The sequence below is a fragment of the Oryza sativa genome, chromosome 10, assembly GCF_034140825.1.
Source record: "Oryza sativa Japonica Group chromosome 10, ASM3414082v1".
Taxonomy (NCBI): Eukaryota; Viridiplantae; Streptophyta; class Magnoliopsida; order Poales; family Poaceae; genus Oryza; species Oryza sativa.
The window spans coordinates 21554658-21574643 of record NC_089044.1 but is presented as its reverse complement, the minus strand read 5'-3'; the positions used below and the strand labels follow the sequence as shown (position 1 = coordinate 21574643).

Sequence of the window (19986 nt, the reverse complement as noted above, 5' to 3'; positions counted from 1 at the left end):
TAGGCGCACGGCGGCTAATTTATTAATTAAGTGGAACTGGAAACAACGAAGTAGTGGAAGATCTAGCTCACCGAGAAAAACTCCAGAAAAAAAGCGATGGTCAAGCGACAAAGATGTGTCCTCCCTACCGCAGTCCTCGACAAGTACATATATTGACTGAAACCTTCCACTTCTCAACAATGGGGCCTAATTAACCAGAAAATTTTCACGGCTGATTCGGTAGTTTCATGCAGCAGATTGGCTTGGCGTGGCTGGTACGCGCGCGCCCGTGAGCCGTGACGCGATTCGCACTGCGCTAGCTGCGGACGAGATTCGCACGGCGGCTCGATCGATCGGTGGTTCAGACGATGTCTCTGATTGATCAGTCTTGGAACTGAAGCTGCGGATTTTCTATAGAACCTGGCAATCTGGCATTGTATATTTTGATGGGCGGTGGTTAGATTAGATACACGGCGCTGGCAGCAGCTATCGGGCCGTCAGCTAGTTGTCGTTTCGTACTGCCATGCCACATCGTACTTCAACCATGCATTTTTTGGAGTTCATGACAAGTGGCAACGGCAAACTTCAACCATGTCCTCTTCTGAGAGGAGAATGCGCACTTCCCGAGTTTTAAAACGGTGTGCTTTTGAAAAGAAATCTACATGTAATTTTTTCTAATTGTTTTAAGATTGAGTGTCTCACGTTTATACGAGCACTTGTGTTATCTACGTTGTGCGTTGTGCTGTGTTTTTAAGAAAAAAATGGAATGCAACTTTATAATATTTTATCACTTTGTTTATACTTTTAAATAATTACTATAAATCGACATGCTATTCAGCCAGTAGTACAAAATAATAGCTCAGGAGATGGCAACGGTTGCACACCTATCGAGTTTTGTTACACTATACCCATACCCGTGATGATTAAAAGTTCCCGCATCCGTGCGAGATTCTCACGGTAGCTACACCCGTGCGCGTAATGGGTACCCGTTAGATATCGATACCCACTACACCAACGTGAACATTAAATTTTACACAATAATCATACGATTACGACGACAACCATCAATATCATATTAGTAACCTTAATTTTAACATTAACAATCAAAAGCAAATAAACAGATAGTTAGAATTAGACTATATATGACAAGTAACGAACCATACTAGAATTAAAAAAATTTGCCCACTAGTACATTAAATTCATGGGTATAAAAATTAGACCATACACATGTACGTACTGACTCCTAAATCCCAATGGAGTAAAATCTATCGGGTCTCGCGTTACGGAGCCCCGTTGCCATCTTTCAAGAACTGTACAACTCTCCGAGTACAGCCTGTTGCTGGTCAAAATTTCGTCGTCGCCGGTGAAGATCCAGGAACAGGAAGGTCCCTAGGGCGGCCGGGGCGGTGAGTGAGAGTGACATTTGGGAGCTGGGAGCAACCGCGTGCGCCGACTGGCGATCGACGTTCCACGAACGCTAGCTCACCGCGAGCATCGCACGACGTAGGCACGTCGTCTGAACCCTGTCGCCGTCGTGCGGGCGGCGGAGCAGGACAATCTCTGTCGCTTAGCTGCGCGGCTTTTTACCCGTTCAAGCCGTCTCCCGTCGCCCCCGATCGCGGCCGGATCATCTCGCGAGAAGAAGTGGACAGATTGAACGCGTCAACCAGGCGACCGGATCTTCGTCTTCGTCACCGCCATTCCAAATTTCCAATCCAGTAGTAGAATGGTAAGCATCGATCGGTCCATTGACAGGAGTGAGGTCGTTGCCATGTTGTGCGTAATCGCCGTCGTCGGTTTCTGTTTCTCTGTGATCTCTTTCGATTTCTCATCCTCGTCCCTGTTTCCAAATGAACAGAGACTGCTTTTTTCCCCGCATCTGAGGAGGATGAATATGAAATCTATGGTTGTACTTGCAGTCTTGCACCAATTTCTTTTTGCTCACATGGTACTTATGGTGGTGTGGCAATGACGATCACTATTGTCTATTGAGACGGGAATTCAGCGATTCGTCGTTGTTAGGGTGTTAACTGCGTACGTAAATCTCGGCAGTTGACGTGCGAGGCCGCGTCGTTGCCAAACACTGTACCTTGCGTGCATGGAACGTTCTGCCCGGCCCGCGGTCCAGCCCGGAGCATCCAATTTTGGGAAAAGTTCGGAGAGCGCTACGCGCGGACATACGGCGCGAGAAGAAAAATCAGGCGCCCCCGCAACCGTCCGATTCATGCACAGGTGCACTAGCCATCCATCATGCATGTATCAAACGAATTTTAAACTATTTTTTCTCTCAAAATATTTATCCAAATCATGATCTGATTGCACCATTAAATTCGTTGCAATTAAATCTTTAAAACAAGACCACACATGAATATAATCCGATGAAAAAAAAATTTAGCTTATTATTGAATTATTTTTAAATGTTGCACGTTGTTGCACTAAGTATATCGGAATTGTTTCACTAAGTAGATCGAAAATATTTTATTGGACGCTGTTTCGCCTTATATGAAAATAATGTTTCAGCGAATAGCGAAAGGATGTTTCAACTCTCTACAACATTTGATTCATATATAGTAAAACATCATGAGTACATTAGGTAAAATATTTTTAAATTGAAAAAAAACGGATGGTCAAATGTTGCAGTTGACCAACAAGTAAAACATCATGTTATATATATGGTGAAACAAAAAAAATCAGCAACTAGAACATTTAAATATTTTATGAAACATGGTGAAGAAACACGTTGAAACATGTTGCTGTCACACATGAAACAACAAGTATTAACTGATTGAAACACATGTTTTTCTTTTATCAAAATATAATCAAGCAATATCTTGTTGTAAAGATTTAATTACAACGAATATATTGGTGTGATCGGATCTTAGATTGAATAGGTAAATTAAGAGAAAAATATTTTGAAGCTTGCTAAAATACATGCATGTATGTATGCATGAGGTGGAGAGAGAATAGTAGTAGGTAGTTTTAGGAATTTTGTGAAACACACTTAATACACATATTGAAACATATCACTATCACGTATGAAATATTTTGTTTTAACGGTTTGAAACATACGTTTTTCTTTTGACATGATATAATCATATGATATCTTGTTGTAAAGATTTAATTGCAACGAATATAACGGTGTGATCGGTTCGTAGATCGGATAAGTAATTTAGAAGAAAAAATATTTAAAGAGATGAGAAAAGAATGAAAAGAAACAGCTAGAGGTATATGCATGCATGGTACAGTACGACAGTACCAGGTTGCTGATCTACGGTATTTCCTTGACGTCAACAGAGAGAAAGAAGAAATTAGCAAGCAAGGACTGAGCTGATCGTAGGCGTCTGATGTTTTTCATCTGATAGGACGTTCGAAGAGAAGCATTTTCGGAAAAGTTCTTCTAAAATTTGACGCCGTATTTTTTTTACTGCTAATGTAAATGTAGTAATTTGCAGCGTAAAAAGTATTTAACTGATTTTGAGAGGCTGCTATACCCGGTTGATTCCACAAGCCGGTACTCATCAATACTAGTGTATCAGGTTGATACTTATCGCTATGCCAAATTACCGATACCCGTTGGTACTAGAAGGAAGATGAGATAGCTGCCACACACACCAATAAACATATATACCATCGCCCTCTTCCTCTTCCCTTTCCTTGTACCCGAAGATGGGTGACGAGATCATTGACTAAGGACAGAAGAGGTCTTGTCAGCCCGAGAGAAAGGGAGTTCAAGGAGGAAGAAGCTTGACGGAGGATGTCGAATCCGAAAAATGAAGGGACGGCGTGTTTGACATGGAAAGGGGCTAATTACTATCACCGCCATTGTCTTCCTCTTCCTTCAATTAGTATAGATATTCCACGTCACTGTTGACTCCCTATCTTCTTTTGCCACCAGACCAACCAGGTTGGACGGCTACAAGCCTCTAGGCATTAGATCCGACAATGTTAAGCTTGTGAATATCAGATTTGATAGCCACAATCTCCCGACGATATTGAACGGTGGGGCGAGGGGTGAGTGCCTATGGCCGTTGAGGCAAGTGGCGAGGGCAGGGTGTCGTAGCACCGAAGTTAGTGACGATATGGAGGCAACAACACGGAGAGGATGTGCGGCCCAAGTGGGTATCATGCAATGGACGTTCCATAGGATCCCGCACTACTGAAAAAACATTTTTGCATAGTGAGGGCTTTTTTTTCCAGGCGGGTATGACTTTTGGAGTCAAATGGCTGCCTACGAAAATATAAATTGAGGTGAAGCTCACCGTCCATCTACGAAAAATCAATTTTTCCAGACGGAGCTCTTAAGCGGTCCGCCTGCAAAAATACCTTTATTTTCACAGGCGGACTTCTTAAGTAGTCCACCTGAAAAAATTTGATTTTTGCAGGCGGAACCTTATGTGATCCACCTGTAAAAGTCATGCCTACCTAAAAAAATTCTAAGTCCTATCCTTATCTTCTCCTCCACCATCTTATCCTCCCCACTACTCGTTCTTTACCCTCCTCTCTCTCTCTCTATCATTTCCCTCCGGCTCGAGCGGCAGGCACAAAGGCTCCCTCCCCCGGCGACGGCGGCGTGGGCCGCCGGTGGAGAGGAGGGGCCGCGGCAGTGGAGGTGCGGCCGAAGGGGAAGCGGTGGCGACGAGGAGGTGAGGCGGCGACTTGGGCAGAGGGGAGGTCGGCTCCCCTCCCTCTCCTCTCCCTCAGCTCTACTCTCCCTCTGCCGCTGGCCACGATGATGATGACGCCGCCGCTTGGGTCCCACACCGACTGCAACGACGATGACGCCGCCGCCTGGATTTGCTCCCCTCTCTCTCCTCCCCCTCAGCTTAGTCTCCCTCTGCCACCGGCCGTGACGACGACGACACCGATGCTTGGGACCCACCACCGATTGCGACAACGACACTGTCGTCGCCTGGATCTAGTTCGCCTGGATCCATCGGAGGGGGAGTCCGGCGGCGCCGCCGATGGGTTGGGTGGTGGCGCTGGATTTTTTTTGTTAGTTAAAAATATTTTCGCAAGCAAGTGGATCTACCTCTTACGAAAATAATAGATACCGCCTGTAAAAAAGGATGCCCGCCTACGAAAATCATCTATTTTTTCAGTCATTTGTCTACAGGCGGTCCTTCCTCCGTCTGAAAAAACTATTTTTGGCCGCCTACAAAAAATGCTTTTTCGAGTAGTTTCGTTCCCTAGTATTTTTCTTTTATAAGGAATATAATTATATAAATATAGCTAGTCTCTCGTTTGCACGAATCATTTGTCTTTGGCTGTTATGTAAGCATAAAGTTCTGTTAGGTTTTCTTTTTTTTTTCTCTGCTAGAAAAAATACCCGTGCGTTGCAACGGGTAAAGATGTTTTTTTAGTGATATATTAAGAGAATAAGAGCTAAGTAATAAATTGAAATATTGGGATCACTATACATTATAATTGAAAAGGTTAATGAAAATCCTAATATCGGGATTGCTATATATAGATTATAATTAAAAAAAAGTTAATAAAAATCTTTTCTTGGTTTTGGGATGAAAACCTGCCTTCCTTTTCAGCCCTAGACCAATCCACTACCTCCCTCCATTTGGCCACTGCCTCCCTCCGTTTGACCTGCTTCCCCTATAACCCCAGCTCGCACCGTCCACTATCATCTTCAACCTTCCGAAGATAGTCCCATGCCCCGTAAACCCAGCTCGCATCATCCACTACCATCTTCAACCTTCCGAAGATAGTCCCGTGCCCATATGGTTGCCGGAGCAAATCTCCTCATCAAATCCGGCTGAATTTTTCTCGATCATCCAAAATTAGTTAAGGATTTTTGATCCACTCGATCTACTATTTCCCTTTTTCTTTCTAAAATCAGAGCATAAAACTTGGGATAAAAACGACCGGGGAAGATCGCCGTCATCATCGGCAACTGTTAAACGGAAATTAAATCTGACAAATTAAAGCCGAATCGAAAGGGAAATCATGGAGATTTTTGCAGACAAATTGGAGGAGAAAATGCATTATAACGGGCGAAAAAATAGGGACCAAAAGTGCCCGAAGGCGTGCAGTGAACAGATCGGAATAAAAAAAAGCGGACGAAAAAAAACCAAAACTTTAGCGCGTGCGAAAAAAACTCTTTCGCGTGAAAAAAAAGTCAGGATAAATACCGGTGCCAAAAAAAACGGACTTTTTTTTACTAGCGAGAGTATTTTTTTTCTTTTTTTTTTGGGAAGTCGGACGATTATTTTACGAGATGTTTTTAACTGACAACAGATGTTTTATTTATCAATTTTTGGGTCGGACTTTTTCTTTTCCTTTTTTACCTTTCTGAGTGGGATTTTTTTTTCTATTATACAGACTGCGGAAATTTTTTTGTTCTTTTTTATAGAGATAGTGATAGTTAAGAGATATAAATTAAAATAAAAACATAAAATTTAAATCGATTTAAATATAAATGACTTTTCAAAGTATCGGTAAAAATATTTTTAATTTTTATAATAGTAGAGAATCACGTGCGGTAGGTAGCCAGTCCATCGGACTGTACGCTGTAGCTTAACTCATGTTTTGGTTAAAACTATGCAAACACTCTGATCCTGTCAATTTCTTAATCACCACATGGGCAGCGTGAATATACTCTTGTTTCCTAGCTAATTCAAAAACTATATACACTGACACCGAGGATCTCAATCATCGATGCACTCATCTAATAACTATTTTGTTAACAGATTGATATTAGGGTTCTGTTTGGTTCCATGGGCTAATGTTTAGCCCTTACCTTTTAGGCTCAAATTAACCCTCAAGGATCCAAACAGGTGGGCTAATTTTGAGCTAATGTGAATTAATCCCCCTTAAAACATTAGTCCCTACAAGGGGTGCTAATGGGGCTAATTTTGTGTAGGGACCATAAAAAAGCAGCTCTCTCTCTCCTTCTCTCTCCTCTCTTTCTACTCTCTCTCTACGTTTTAGCCTTGAATTAGCCCATGGATCCAAACATACCACCCTAAACTAATGTTTAGCCTACCAATTTATAACTAAACATTAACTCTTAAAATTAGCCATGAACTAATCTTCCAAACAGGGCACTAGAACCTTGGGGGCTAATTTGGATTGACAGACCCTTGGGGGCAATCAAAGTCAATCAATTTGAATGATTGCATGTCGTCACTACCGGCACCCCCCATTACATCATGCACCATGCAGTCATATGCTTGCGTGTACAAGCTTCAAGATACCTTTTTTTAGCGAAAAATGAAAACCTAATATGGGTTGGTTCTTTGGACAGAGCGGCAGACAGAGATCCCTAACTTCTCATCCCTTGGTGGGAGCCTTTTACGAAAAAGCCCCTCAGCTTCCATATTTTCAAGCGCGGCCATATTCGTGAATTTTCTCTTCTTTGCATGAAATATCCAACTTTCGTAAGGGCCTATATGTAAAACATCAGCTTAGAGGTTTGTTTGTTAGGGGCCTGTATCGAATTACAAATAAACTGAAGGACTTTTTTTGCAAAAATTTCAGTCCGCACACTATACCTATCCGACATGGATGACCCCAGAATCGGCATGAGACACCGGCCTTCAAGAGGTAAATTTCTCTTACTATGTGTTGAGTTTAGAAAGATGGTTGGGTAAGTGCCAACCAACGGTGGTGATAACATCACCAGCTGCGGCTTCATGGGTTAGAAAAGAGCGGTGAATTGGAATTTGCGGTGGAGAAATATAGATGGTCGCACATGTAATTCTCTTATAAATAATAAAAAAAATACAATGGTATCTATTAGTTATCCTCTCTCTCCCGGGTTGGGTAGGGGTGGAGGGCGGTTGTGTCACCATCAGCATTGGAAGGTAAGTATTTGTACTATAGGGCAAGGCGAGGGGTGGGGGAGGGAGGGGCCAAGAGTGACAAGGGGATGTCCTTTTTCCGACGCCGTGCTAGATTGAGGGCACCGTCAAGACTCAAGAGCTCAAGCTCCTTGCCACCATGGAGAGCAGGAGAGAGGATGAAAGAGGGGGGGAGAGAATACCATTGTATTTTTTTATTATTTATAAGAGAATTACATGTGCGACTGTGCGTCCACCTTTTTTTTTACTAACAATAATGACAATTAAACGCCACATAACCCACCATCTAACTACCACGTAGAACAAAGATCATGTCAACATGTTAGGTAAGACAAAACCACCTATGATTGAGGAAGTCTTCATATAAATGGTTTTGCAGTTGGAGCTAGGATAAAAATTAGAATGGGGCTGTTTTTTAAAAATGAAAAAAGAGAAAGAAAGAATGGCCTGGGCTATAGTTGAGGAACGAAAATAGACTTTTTCTTAAACTAGCATCATCCGTTAGTAGGATTTACTTGGTCCCAGTATTCCATCGAGAAAAGGGGCTTTATTAACATTGGGCCAAGCTTTGTTCGAAGGCCCAGATTAACCCATTCGCTGCAATGCAGACAGGATCAGACGTCTGAACTCAGAAGTAACAAAGCTGCAATTCTGTTCGGCGGCAAACACCTACTCCTTCCATCCAAAAAAAAAGTAAATCTAGGACTGGTTGTGACATATTCTACTACAACGAATCTGTCTAGATTTATTATTCTAGGATATGTCACATCTAGTACTAGGTTAGTTTTTTATGGGACGGAGGGAGTACAACCATACCACCTTATCGAATATTCAAATCTCGATGGCCGAAATTAGGTTGGGTTCGTTTCTCTGACAAGAGTTGAATGAAATTTTGGATACTCGTGGCACGCTTTTCAAATTGCTAAACGATGTGTTTCGTGCAAAAATTTTCTATATGAAAATTGCTCTAAAATATCAGATTAATTCATTTTTCAAGTTTGTAATAATTAAAACTCAAATAATCACATGTTATTACCACCTCGTTTTGTCGTTTTGCGTGAAACACTTAATCTTTATCTTAATCGAGATTCAAACACCACTTAAGGATCATGTCGCCAGGTCGGCATAATTTCCATCCATCGGTGTCAAGAAGTCTAGGAATTTCGACGCCCAAAACTCGTGGCAGTTGGATCAGCTACAAATCAGTACTCCAGTAGTACAACATTTAGCTTCCACTCCCATAAATTAACAGCATCTACCTTCCTCTTTCGCAAGCTCAATTTACACAAACACACAGGCAGGTGAGATATGAGGGTAGAGGCAGCTGGAAGCGAAATATATACTGGATTACCTGGCATTTCAATTTGCCGATCTGGTCTGCTACAGCTTTGTTAATTCTTTGTTTCCGTTTGTGTTTGTACTTACCGGAAATTTTATTCCATTGCCTAAAGAAAAAGACAAGGACACGCATATAGCTAATAATGCGAGATAATAATTTACCCACCGAGAACTGCATGCCTGGGTTTCATGTGCGCATGCGTAGAGCTCTGGTTATTCTTGTGAGATGAACAGGATGTCACTGGCGTCGTTGCTGCTACTGCATGCTATATAGCAGCTGTTGCTGTGGCTGGCCTTCTTCAACCTGTCTCCGACCGGTTGGAGGAGCGCTCAGTGCCGGGCAATCCAATGTACAGATCAGTCTCCACGTCCATGGCGTCGGCGGCGCCGGCTGTGCTGCTCGTCATAGGCACGTCCCGCGGCCACGCCGCCGGCGCCGTCGTCGTCGTCATGTGGTTAGCCACCAGCGCCGCAGCCTCAAGGTTGCGATGCTGCAGAGATCAATTGCACATTTTCTCAAGATAATTAATGGAAATTGTTTATATCTCAGATTCTGCCATAAGTCACACAGCCTAAGTTTGTTGTAAAAATGAATCAATTGCACATGTAAATAATGGTGTGGTTGATGGGTCATATATCAATCTGGTTATTTGGATAATATAATTAGGCTGCACATCAGCACATGCATGAGATATCAGATATACTCTGTACGTGCAGCTTTACTGGATAAAAGAAGAAAAAGGTAGTTTGCAGTATATGTTGTTTTGCCTGATAACAGGCGGTTGTTCATAATCATTGATTACCTTTCCGCGTAAATTTTCGTTGTCTTTAAGCAAAGTCCGCTCCTAATATCAGAGAGATGCAAGGAAAAAAATAACATCCAGAGTTAGGGAAAAAAATATATGGAGTTTGATGTATTGCTATAGGGAATAGGAATATGCATTGATTGCGGCTGTATACCTTCTCTTTCAGCTTGGCTATCTGCTGCTCCAGAAGCTCGGTCTAGTGTTAACGAATAGATAATATAGAAGAATGCGTGTTAATAATTTCTGTAAACAGAAGATTATTCATAGTTTCTAAAAAGTTTGCCTTCAATTTTCTCATGGCCATTAGGAGTACTGAAAATAGCTAATATAAACCTTCTTTAGTCTTATCTTGTGGAGGCTCTTCTCAAGTTTCATTTCTAGACCACGCAGTTCTTCAATAGAGAATCCTTCTAAATTTTCTCCCAATATTTTCCTGCATCACATGTAATTCAGAGTGAACTACTGATTTTTTTTTTTGGCTCTCAGGATTATCATGTAATCATACTCCTCAGAAAGAGACACGATTGCTTACCGTCTGGACTCATCAAGAGCTTCAAGTTTCTTGGCCAAGCCTAAAGTATCATCTTTGACTTGCTGCAGTATATATGATTCAACCTTAGAAATTAGAACGTGCATGTTCACATGCTATAGTACTATACTCAAGAATATGCCCCAAAAAATATTGAAGTACTTCAATACTTCTATACATTTTTATACCGCACATGTTTTTTGGTGAAATTACAAATGGAATTTGGCACATATGAGTTAACTAGGAAAATATTGATTCAGCTAAGTCTCATGCAGATAATAATTATTTTTCATCTTAATAAGAAGTTACCTGCAACAATTAATTAATTGAAGGTGCTAAAGTGTAGGATACTAGGATGCAGGCATCCTATTTACTTATATATAGGGGTGAAAACGGTAACGGAAATTCCCGGCCGACTAGCGTTCGTTTCCGACTTTCTACCGGCCGAGCCATATGGAAATGGTAAAAAATATGAAAATGGAAACGGAAATGATTTTGCTGTTGTACCGATCGTTTCCATATTTACCGTATTCTTATGAAAATTACCGTTTCTTATAATGTGGTAATTACCGTATTTCTAAATATGTTGATATCTAAAGGGCACGTCTCTACTTGACCCACAGTTTAGAGATTGATTGATTCTTCAATCAAATCCCTAACTTGAGTGCATGGCTAAAATGGAGTTAATTTATAATTTATATAGTATAGCTTGAATTTATTTGTACATATAACATACTTATATATGTTTTCTATAGTTTAACGTTTTCGTATTTGTTACCGGTTTCCGATCTGTACCGACATGTTTCCGTCCGTATTATTCCGTTTCCGGTTTTCCGATATTTCCGATATCATTTTCGTTTCCGACTTTACCGTTTTTGATTTCATTTCCGAGAAAAATATGATTATGGAAATGGTTGAGGTTGTTTTCCGATCGTTTCCGACCGTTTTCATCCCTACTTATATAGTTCATCCACACTAAGTGTAGTTATTACTATTTCTCTCTTCTCTCATTAAGCCACATCATCCCAATTATTTCTAGCCTTTGGATGATAGATCTATGGTTCAAATTGTCTCTTCTTTCTTCTCTCATAACACCATGCAATCTCAATTATTTATAGGCTCAAAATTCATAAGTACCAATTTGTTTAGTTTTAATAATTATATTGCATCATATATGTACATATTATGTAACTTAATTTCCCGCAGCAACGCGGCGGGGTATTCATCTAGTTTAATTAATAGACATACCAATGGCAAATTAATAGGACTCCCAACAACCGATCAGCTGATGAACATGTTACATGTAGCGCTACTTTACAATGTGTTTGGTACTTTGTACTTTTATTGCTAAATTAACTGCAGTATGTTCTCTTAGCTAAGCTAGCACTAATAACTGAAGATGCAACTTTCAAAAAAAAAAACTGAAGATGCCGCAAAATGTACCACACCACACTACAAGAAAACAGAATGTTCTTGGCGGTCGAAAACCGCCAAGTATAGACTGAAAACCACCAAGGCTAATTATTCTGTTGCCCAACCGCCAAGTCTAGAGAGCTAGGGACATTCTGTTTTCTTGTAATCCTAGAGTCTAGAGCTATATTAACAAACACGCCATTGCTACGTTAAAATGCATGCCAGAAAGTTAAAAGTCAGCAATATAAAATTGTGCCATTAATTGCTAAATTGCAGTACCTTCTGCATCACGCAAGAACTCGTCAACATAAAAAGAAGGAAATAGTTTTCATATGTTGCATGATATATGCGGATTGTGTGTGGAGGCAAGATATTCACCTGGATATCTTGTTGAATTGTCTTATTGTTGACATGATCCTTTGTGTATGCTTTATAGCGGTCGATGGTTTTCTGTAGGCTGCAGAACAGACACAAGGAGCAAACTAAAAATCAGAAGATCGATGATATAATCGTTCTGGGGCAAAAAACATACATACTCTAATTTATTAGTGCATGCATGACTTGAGCTAGCTGTGCTTGTTCCAACCTGCTACAATAAACTAGCTAGCTCTGCTAGCTCAGCAGCTCAAATGTTTGTCTGTGCATATTGCGATGCTACAAACAGTGGTGGCTACAGGCCTATGGCCAACTATATCCAACCAAATTCTTGCCAAAAAAAAGTAGAAACAACGAGAGGTAGATATGTATGTTTCAATGCCAATAGGCGGCTGTTGATTTGACAGTTGCGCTTCCAGCTTTCTCTGAAAATATATCAACACCAGCACTAGCGAGGAACATTTTGTTACCTTCCTAGATATTTATTATATCATAATTCAGATGTTACATCCCAAGCTGTACACACGATAGCACATGCATGGACGTTCTATAGTTACCAATAAGTGAACGCAAGCACTTAAACATCAATAAAATTCAGGACTGCAAGTTAAACTGGTGCATGTTCTGTGTATATCACAAAACGTTCAATTTCAGTACATATGTTAAAAAATATATATTTATTTGAAAAAAAAACATTGCATAATTGACCATCTTTGAGCCAACTTTTTCAAGAAGCATGTCTACATTTGCCAGTATGACAGACATCCTTTGGAGCAATTTTGTTTTTGTATGCAGTTCAAACCAGACTAGGAAATACATCTACTTGTATTACATTTTAAAATGCTTTATTCTTTGTGTAAATTTGGTTCTAAGTATCTATCTTGTTCAAAAAGATTAGATAGTCAACATCTTTTGAGTTTTTTTAGAATCTTTCCTGGTAACAAAAAATTGGGACACAAACTCAAATTCTATCTTTTTAATAAAATATAAAAGGCATAACTGAGTTCCACTAAAATAATATTTCAGGTAATCATTCCATAGGCAGGGCAGGCTCAGTTTAACAAGAATAATGGATACTACGATAAATGTATCAAGTCGCAAAATCACATGTATTATATATAATATGAAACTTTTTCTTGACCGCTATATATTATGAAACTGAACTGTTCCTTCTGTTGTCCACCTAATTAAATGAACAATGCAAGAGCTTCACTCTTCCTAGTGATGGTTTAAACTTTTTGATAATTGGAAAAAAAAGCTGAGGATATATATTCTGGATCCTCCATTTTCATCATATCTGCTTCATTGCCATGCTGGCAATATCTTAGCTAAATAAATAATGCAACTACCTCAATGAGCAATCTTATGTGCAGTGCGCATGCATGTTTCTGAATCAACATAATCTGATTGGCGTGCATAGGAGTGTGCCTACTTAATTATTGACTAGCCTCCTCGCAAAAAAAAATTATTGACTTGCCAAAATGTAGTTGTTATATAGTAGAAACAAATATATTGTATTTGGCTATTCTTTGGGAATAATAACAAGATTCATCAGGTAGGAATTGTTCCAAGCATAAAAGTTTCAACCATATAAACCAACAAGAATCGAAACCTTGTCCAATATAGAATATAATTTTCATTGAAGGATAACACATGTAAGCTAACAAGCCTTATGGATTCGAAATTATTGGCCATGCCTTTTCTTTTTTGCATGAAACACATTCAGACATGCATAAATAGAGTTCGTGTGACCTTATCGGGCTAAAGCTCAAGTTTTCAATTAAATTTTAGCAAGAGCATACCTTCAACATCGGTTGTTGGCACCAACTCAGGTTCACTCAAGGTCAATTTAGATCATTCATTCAACTTGAAAACGAAATTGATGTGCCATGTGCTCAAGTTCAGCTCATTGACAACCCTACTATATGTTATGTAATATGTACAGAAATTAAACAGCCATTGATGGCACAACCATGTTAGAAATCTCAACGTCTAGTAACTGCCTGGGACAGTTTATTTTATAATTTGAAAATCTAGAAAAACATATTTGAAAATTTATATATGAATTTATCTTCACTTTGAAGGGTTATCTGTAGGTACATCTCTAATGGAAAGAGAGAAAAGATCAATAAGATATTTATGTGTGCTGTGAAATTGTGTTATACCTTGAATTACAATTTGAGAAGGAATAATATTGTGGTATGCCCTATGTAGGGGTTTTGTGATGGATTATTGCATTATGATTGTTCATGATGGACTTATATCTATTGATGCGTATCATTATTGATTTTTTTAGACTGGTCAGATCATTATTGATGATTATGTTTTAATAGTTTTCATCTACTTGCGATGTATTGTTTATGCAAAACTGTGCTTTCAATCATGCTGTTTTTCTCTGCCTGCAGGTTACTGAACCACAGTGAGTTCAAAATTTTAGATTTGAACATTTGTCTAATACTCCCTCCATTTCATAACGTAAGTCATTCTAGCATTGCCCACATTCATATAGATGTTAATGAATCTAGTCATATGTTTATGTCTAGATTCATTAACATTTGTATGAATGTGGGCAATGTTAGAATGACTTACATTATGAAACGGAAGAAGTAACAACCAGCAAGCGGTACGGGTATTTCCGGCAAAACCAGTATTGAAAGCTTTGGTTGCAGCACTTGTAGAATTGGGGCGTGTTGCCTGTACACTAAAGAATAGTTCGAGCTCAGCTAACTAATAGTAAGGATTATTACAAAAGTTAGTTTCACACTCATTTTTATGAGAAGAGTATAATACTATTAACACATATACCTTTTTCCCATTGAAATACAAATACTCTATAACCAAATTATAGATATTTTTTATATACATTGGGCCCATACGGCAAAGCTCCAACTCCACCTCTCCTTGAGCTAGAGCCCAACCAAACGGTTTCAGCTCCACCTACAAAGAGAGAGGAGAATGCTAGAGTGCTTTTATAAAATGAACTAGAGAGGTAGAACAGAATTTAGCTAGTACTTAGAGTTGGAGCCCTGCCAAACAAGCCCATTAAAATATTTGTAATTAATCATTTTCTCTTTGTTACTCCTACATATGGGTCTATGGGGGTACTATGCCCCTAGATAAGCCTTGTTTGGTAATGGACTTTTAAAGAAAGCTAATATCTGTTCGATAAACATATGAAGTTATTACTACCATTGAGCTGCTACTTTCTTGCTAGACCTAGTGGAGACTTTGCAGCTATTAATTTGATAGTACCAACATTGATTTTAAATTGAAGTTTTCCTGAAACGGCCAAAAATTCAGCTGGTATATATATATGCATATCCGGCTGCACCATCTGTTCTTTGTTCTTTGTGACAGTACTTGCATTGCCCCATTCTGCCCAGAATGGAACGGATTTGAAAAGAATGAACAAAAACCATAAATGTTATGCATAAATGTTATTAAGATTAGTATGTATAGTGTAGTTTATTAGGGTAAAAGGTAAGTTTGATTTATCCATATTTCAAATAAAGTATTTGGAAAAGAAGACAAAACTGACAACAACACTGTAATTATGAGCAATTGTATTTCAGAGAAATTAAGTATCTTAAACAGGACTAAAGACAGCACACCGATCATACTACCTCCGTCTCATAATAGATGTCGCTTTGACTTTTTCGTTACAACGTTTGACCCTTTGTTTTATTTGAAAAATTAGTGCAAATATAAAAAAGATAAGTCATATTTAAAATACTTTTGATAATAAAGCAAATCACAAATAAAATAAATAACAATTGTAAAAAATTTTTGAATAAGACGAATGATCAAACATTACAAATAAAAACTCAAAGCGACAAGTAATATAGGATGGAGGTTGTATATATAATGTTTACAGTTCACGTACAAAAGATCTCACATTAGACAAAGCAACTAGCTAGTTGCATTAACTCTCTATATATGGACTGACTAATTAGGTTGATAAATATCTAAATTTGACCATGAGAAGTGTGGTGCCTACACGTATATATATACTTGCTTGGAAGATTCAAGGCAAAGTAATTTCAGAACAAACTTTAAGATCATAATTAATATGTAACATTGGCCAAATTTGGCATGATTCAGTAATATACTCATGAAAGATCGATCTATGGACAATGTATTTTTTTCACATAGGTATAGATTTCTGGTTAAACGATATATATCAAGTACTTAGAACTTAGAAAATACTCCCTCCATTAACAAATATACACATGCCAAATTGTTTAGTAGAGATTAAAGTTGAGAAGAAAATATTTTGGTGCCCCTCATTAAAAGAGAGAGAGTTGGAGGAGAAGATAGAGAGATGGAGGTGGGACGGTGGTTGAGTGTAAGTTAGAAAGAAATTTGAATGACGGGTGATTGTTGTAATAAGTACTCCATCGATCTGTTCTAAAATAAATGAATAAGCTACTTTATCACTTATATATGAGCCAAATAATGAGGAAAGGCAAATGACCTAAATGAGGGATGTTTAGAAGTGGGAGGGTAGTTGAGGTAAGATAAGAAGTTTGAACAAGAGGTGATTAATAGACAAGTAGCACTGTAATGTGATCACTTATCTTGAAACAAATTTTACATCCAAATTGGTCACTTATTTTGGGAAGAGGGATCAGTAGTACTCTAGGAATAATCATCATATTTGTGGATAAATTTTAAATGCTTCAAGTGTTCATATATTTATGGGTAGGAGGAGTACTAAATATGATCAACAGATAAGAATTAAGGCACACGATAATCTGATGAAGTAACATAAGCATTGCTCACACTCTTAAAATTATTGTTTTAAAGCCAAAGCATTCTACGGATTGCGAGTTATCACATGCTATTCACAGTAGAATTAACTTCATTTGTACTGTTGTTTGGGCAGATCAATCGACGACCTATAAGACATGTCAATCACATGCTTACCAAAACTCCTTTTCCACTCAGCTTTACATGCTCTACAATCTAGCTTCTTGATAATGTTTATTAAGAAGTAACGTAAGTAATGAATGACAATCCATAGTTTTGCACTTACATTAGAAGAAAGTTCGTTGCATATCATAGCTTGCAAACTCAAGAATTTTCTAGATAGATCTTCCTAATTGAGAAAGAGGGAGAGCATACATATATATGAAGTGTGATGGAAATATTATGTTGTCGAGTATTGGCATGGAGTACTAATTAAGTTATGGAGTACTTAACATCACTTAATATCATGGAACAACATTGAGTGTTCCCTAGACTATGGTTTGGAAACTACATGCACGACAATGAATTAACTGGCAACGCTTTTTCACTGCCGTAGACATATAAGCCTGATAAAGAGATGGATATTAAGGTGCAACAAGCCATGTCTAAGAGATGATGATTAATCTATAATAAACGGTGCACCTGATCACCAAAATATAAGGATTATAGTACAGTGTGCGCCAGATAAGGTACGTACTCTCCACTCTCTCCACTCTCCAGCTGGAGTGGGTGCAAGAGAACTAGGAGTAAGATACACAATACGAGTACTATATCCACAAGGAAGAGGGGAGAAATATATAAATCACGGTTCCACCTAACAAATTCGGACCTGCTGAAAACTGAAAAAATATTCAGAAACAGCCATATCGCATGCTATGTACTGTGGCCAACGTCATACTGTGTATGATGGAAAGATACCCCCACACCATACCCTCGACGAACGGAGCTGATGCGACCAATCCGTGGTACGTTTTGCGAGAGAAATCAACTTGGCTAGCTCATCAGCCAGTGTACGATCGAGAGGGGAGCAGTGCAGTGGTGTGGATCGAGAGAGAGAGAGAGAGGGTGCAGGTAGGCGCCCAATGATCTCTCATCTCACTGACCGGATGTCACATTAGCTTGTTTCTCCATTTGTAGTCTCGCACGCTCGCAGGCTCGCAGCCTTCTTCCTACCCCGCAATTACTGGCCACGCACGCCGGCCGGCCTCCTTCCTCCCATTGGCTGCCATTTACTTTGGTTTTTCTTTGTATATTGGCTATCTTGGGTTTATTACCTCTGCCTTCTTGTACGTTTTTGTCCTTGATTTTATTCAGAGGTCAGGAGCCTCCTTTAATCGTCAATTTTCCCGCGGATCGAGAACAAGAATCGACGAATGGGGAAGGAAGATGCACAGAGACGCGCCAGAGAATCAATCCAGAGCTCGTGGACATGCTCCATGGAACAGTTGTTAACATGTGAGAGGAAGAAGAAGATGAATGAAGAAGAGATACTACAGGCAACTGGTGGTGACTGTGAGAGAGTGCTGAGGTGTGGGCATATCCATCCGGTCTCCAGGGCCGTACAGATATTTAGGGGGAGAGAAGGGGTCAACTTCTACAGGAGTTCACAGCTTCCAATAATAACAATAATAGCAAGTGAGAAGCAAGACGAACTAGTAGGCTACTAGTAGTGTGTGTGGCCGGCGGTCGCCGTCGCCGTCGTCTTCGTCGTCGCAGCAGCGGTGGCCAAATCCGCAGGTGCCAAATCCGAACAGAGAACCCATTTTTGTTCGACGGAATTAAGGGCAGGAATTCAAACTCTGACGAACAAGCAATCCCAACAGCCGAATCCTCAAACCCCCCAAACCACAAAAATCACCCGATTACCACAGAGAGAGAGAGAGAGAATGAAATCGCATTTGCATTTGATGCAGCAGCACGACGAGGGCGAAACGAGCGAGAGAATAATTTCCGGCGAGAACTTGCCGAGAACGAGAAGAAGGTATACCTGGGGGCGCTGGCGAACTCGTAGAGGCGGCCGCGGGGGGAGAAGACGATGAGGGCGACCTCGGCGTCGCAGAGGACGGAGAGCTCGAACGCCTTCTTGAGGAGGCCATTCCGGCGCTTGGAGAAGGTCACCTGCCGGCTCGTCGGGTTCTCAATCCGCTTCAGCTCCGTCCTCCCCCGCACCATCGATCCCGATCTCTCTCGACCGCCGCCGCCGACGACGACGACGACTCGACTCGAGCCGCCGCTACCCGCTACTCCTCCCCCTCCTCGCGCAAGCCCTTATAAACTACCCCCCTGCACACGCGTCGCCGCAAACCACCAGAAGTGAAAAATAGTATATTAAATCACCAGATCAAAACTGGACAAAAGTGGACAGATCTGAGAAAAACCGGAGACCCCCCCTCTCACCCGAAATGGCTCGACGACGACGGCGACCTCGCGCCGCCGTGGGTGCGGATTTGCGAACGGAAATCGCGGCCGCGCGAGAAGGCGAGAGGCCGGGTAGTAGTAGTACTAGCAGTAGCGGATGGGAGGTGGGGGAGTGGAGAGACGAGACGAGACGAGGGCGAGATGGGTGGGGAGGGGAGAGGAGGAGGAGGTAGCCAAATAAAGAAGGCGACCGCGCGAGCGACTTCCCGTCCTGGGAAACCCGCGACCCACGAGGCGCCCGCGCGCGAGCGCGAGTGCGACCGACCGAGACCGGCAATCGCCATTGGCCGTGGATCGCCGTCGTCTCTCGTCCCACCTCCTCGCGCGGAAAGGGGCGTAGGAACAAGTGGGCGAGGCCCCGCCCCAACACTACCACCAGGTGGCCCCTTTCCGCTTAGCTGGCCTCCGCCTATGGGGAAAGAGAGATCAGAGGGACCGCGCCAATTGGTGGGAAAGAATTCACCCATTTGCACCCCAGGTATTCCCGCCTAGGACATTTCTGGCAACTGCATTAGAGCAAGGCTAATAATACAGCCGACCTATTGGCTATAAGGTTCTTTGTAGCTTT

The 19986-nt window shown here is 40.7% G+C and overlaps 1 protein-coding gene across 1 annotated transcript; it reads right to left on the bottom strand.

The window, feature by feature from the left end:
- Positions 1–8954: 8954 nt before the first annotated feature.
- On the bottom strand, positions 8955–19610 carry LOC4349237 (MADS-box transcription factor 56-like). Its single transcript, NM_001404063.1, has 8 exons — positions 19398–19610; positions 18988–19283; positions 12255–12333; positions 10467–10528; positions 10268–10367; positions 10089–10130; positions 9932–9973; positions 8955–9619 (listed from the first exon to the last, which is right to left on the bottom strand). Exons 2-8 carry the CDS (start codon positions 19170–19172, stop codon positions 9428–9430), a joined length of 702 nt encoding a protein of 233 aa, NP_001390992.1. The 5' UTR covers positions 19173–19283; positions 19398–19610; the 3' UTR covers positions 8955–9427.
- Between the last annotated feature and the right edge of the window lie 376 nt (positions 19611–19986).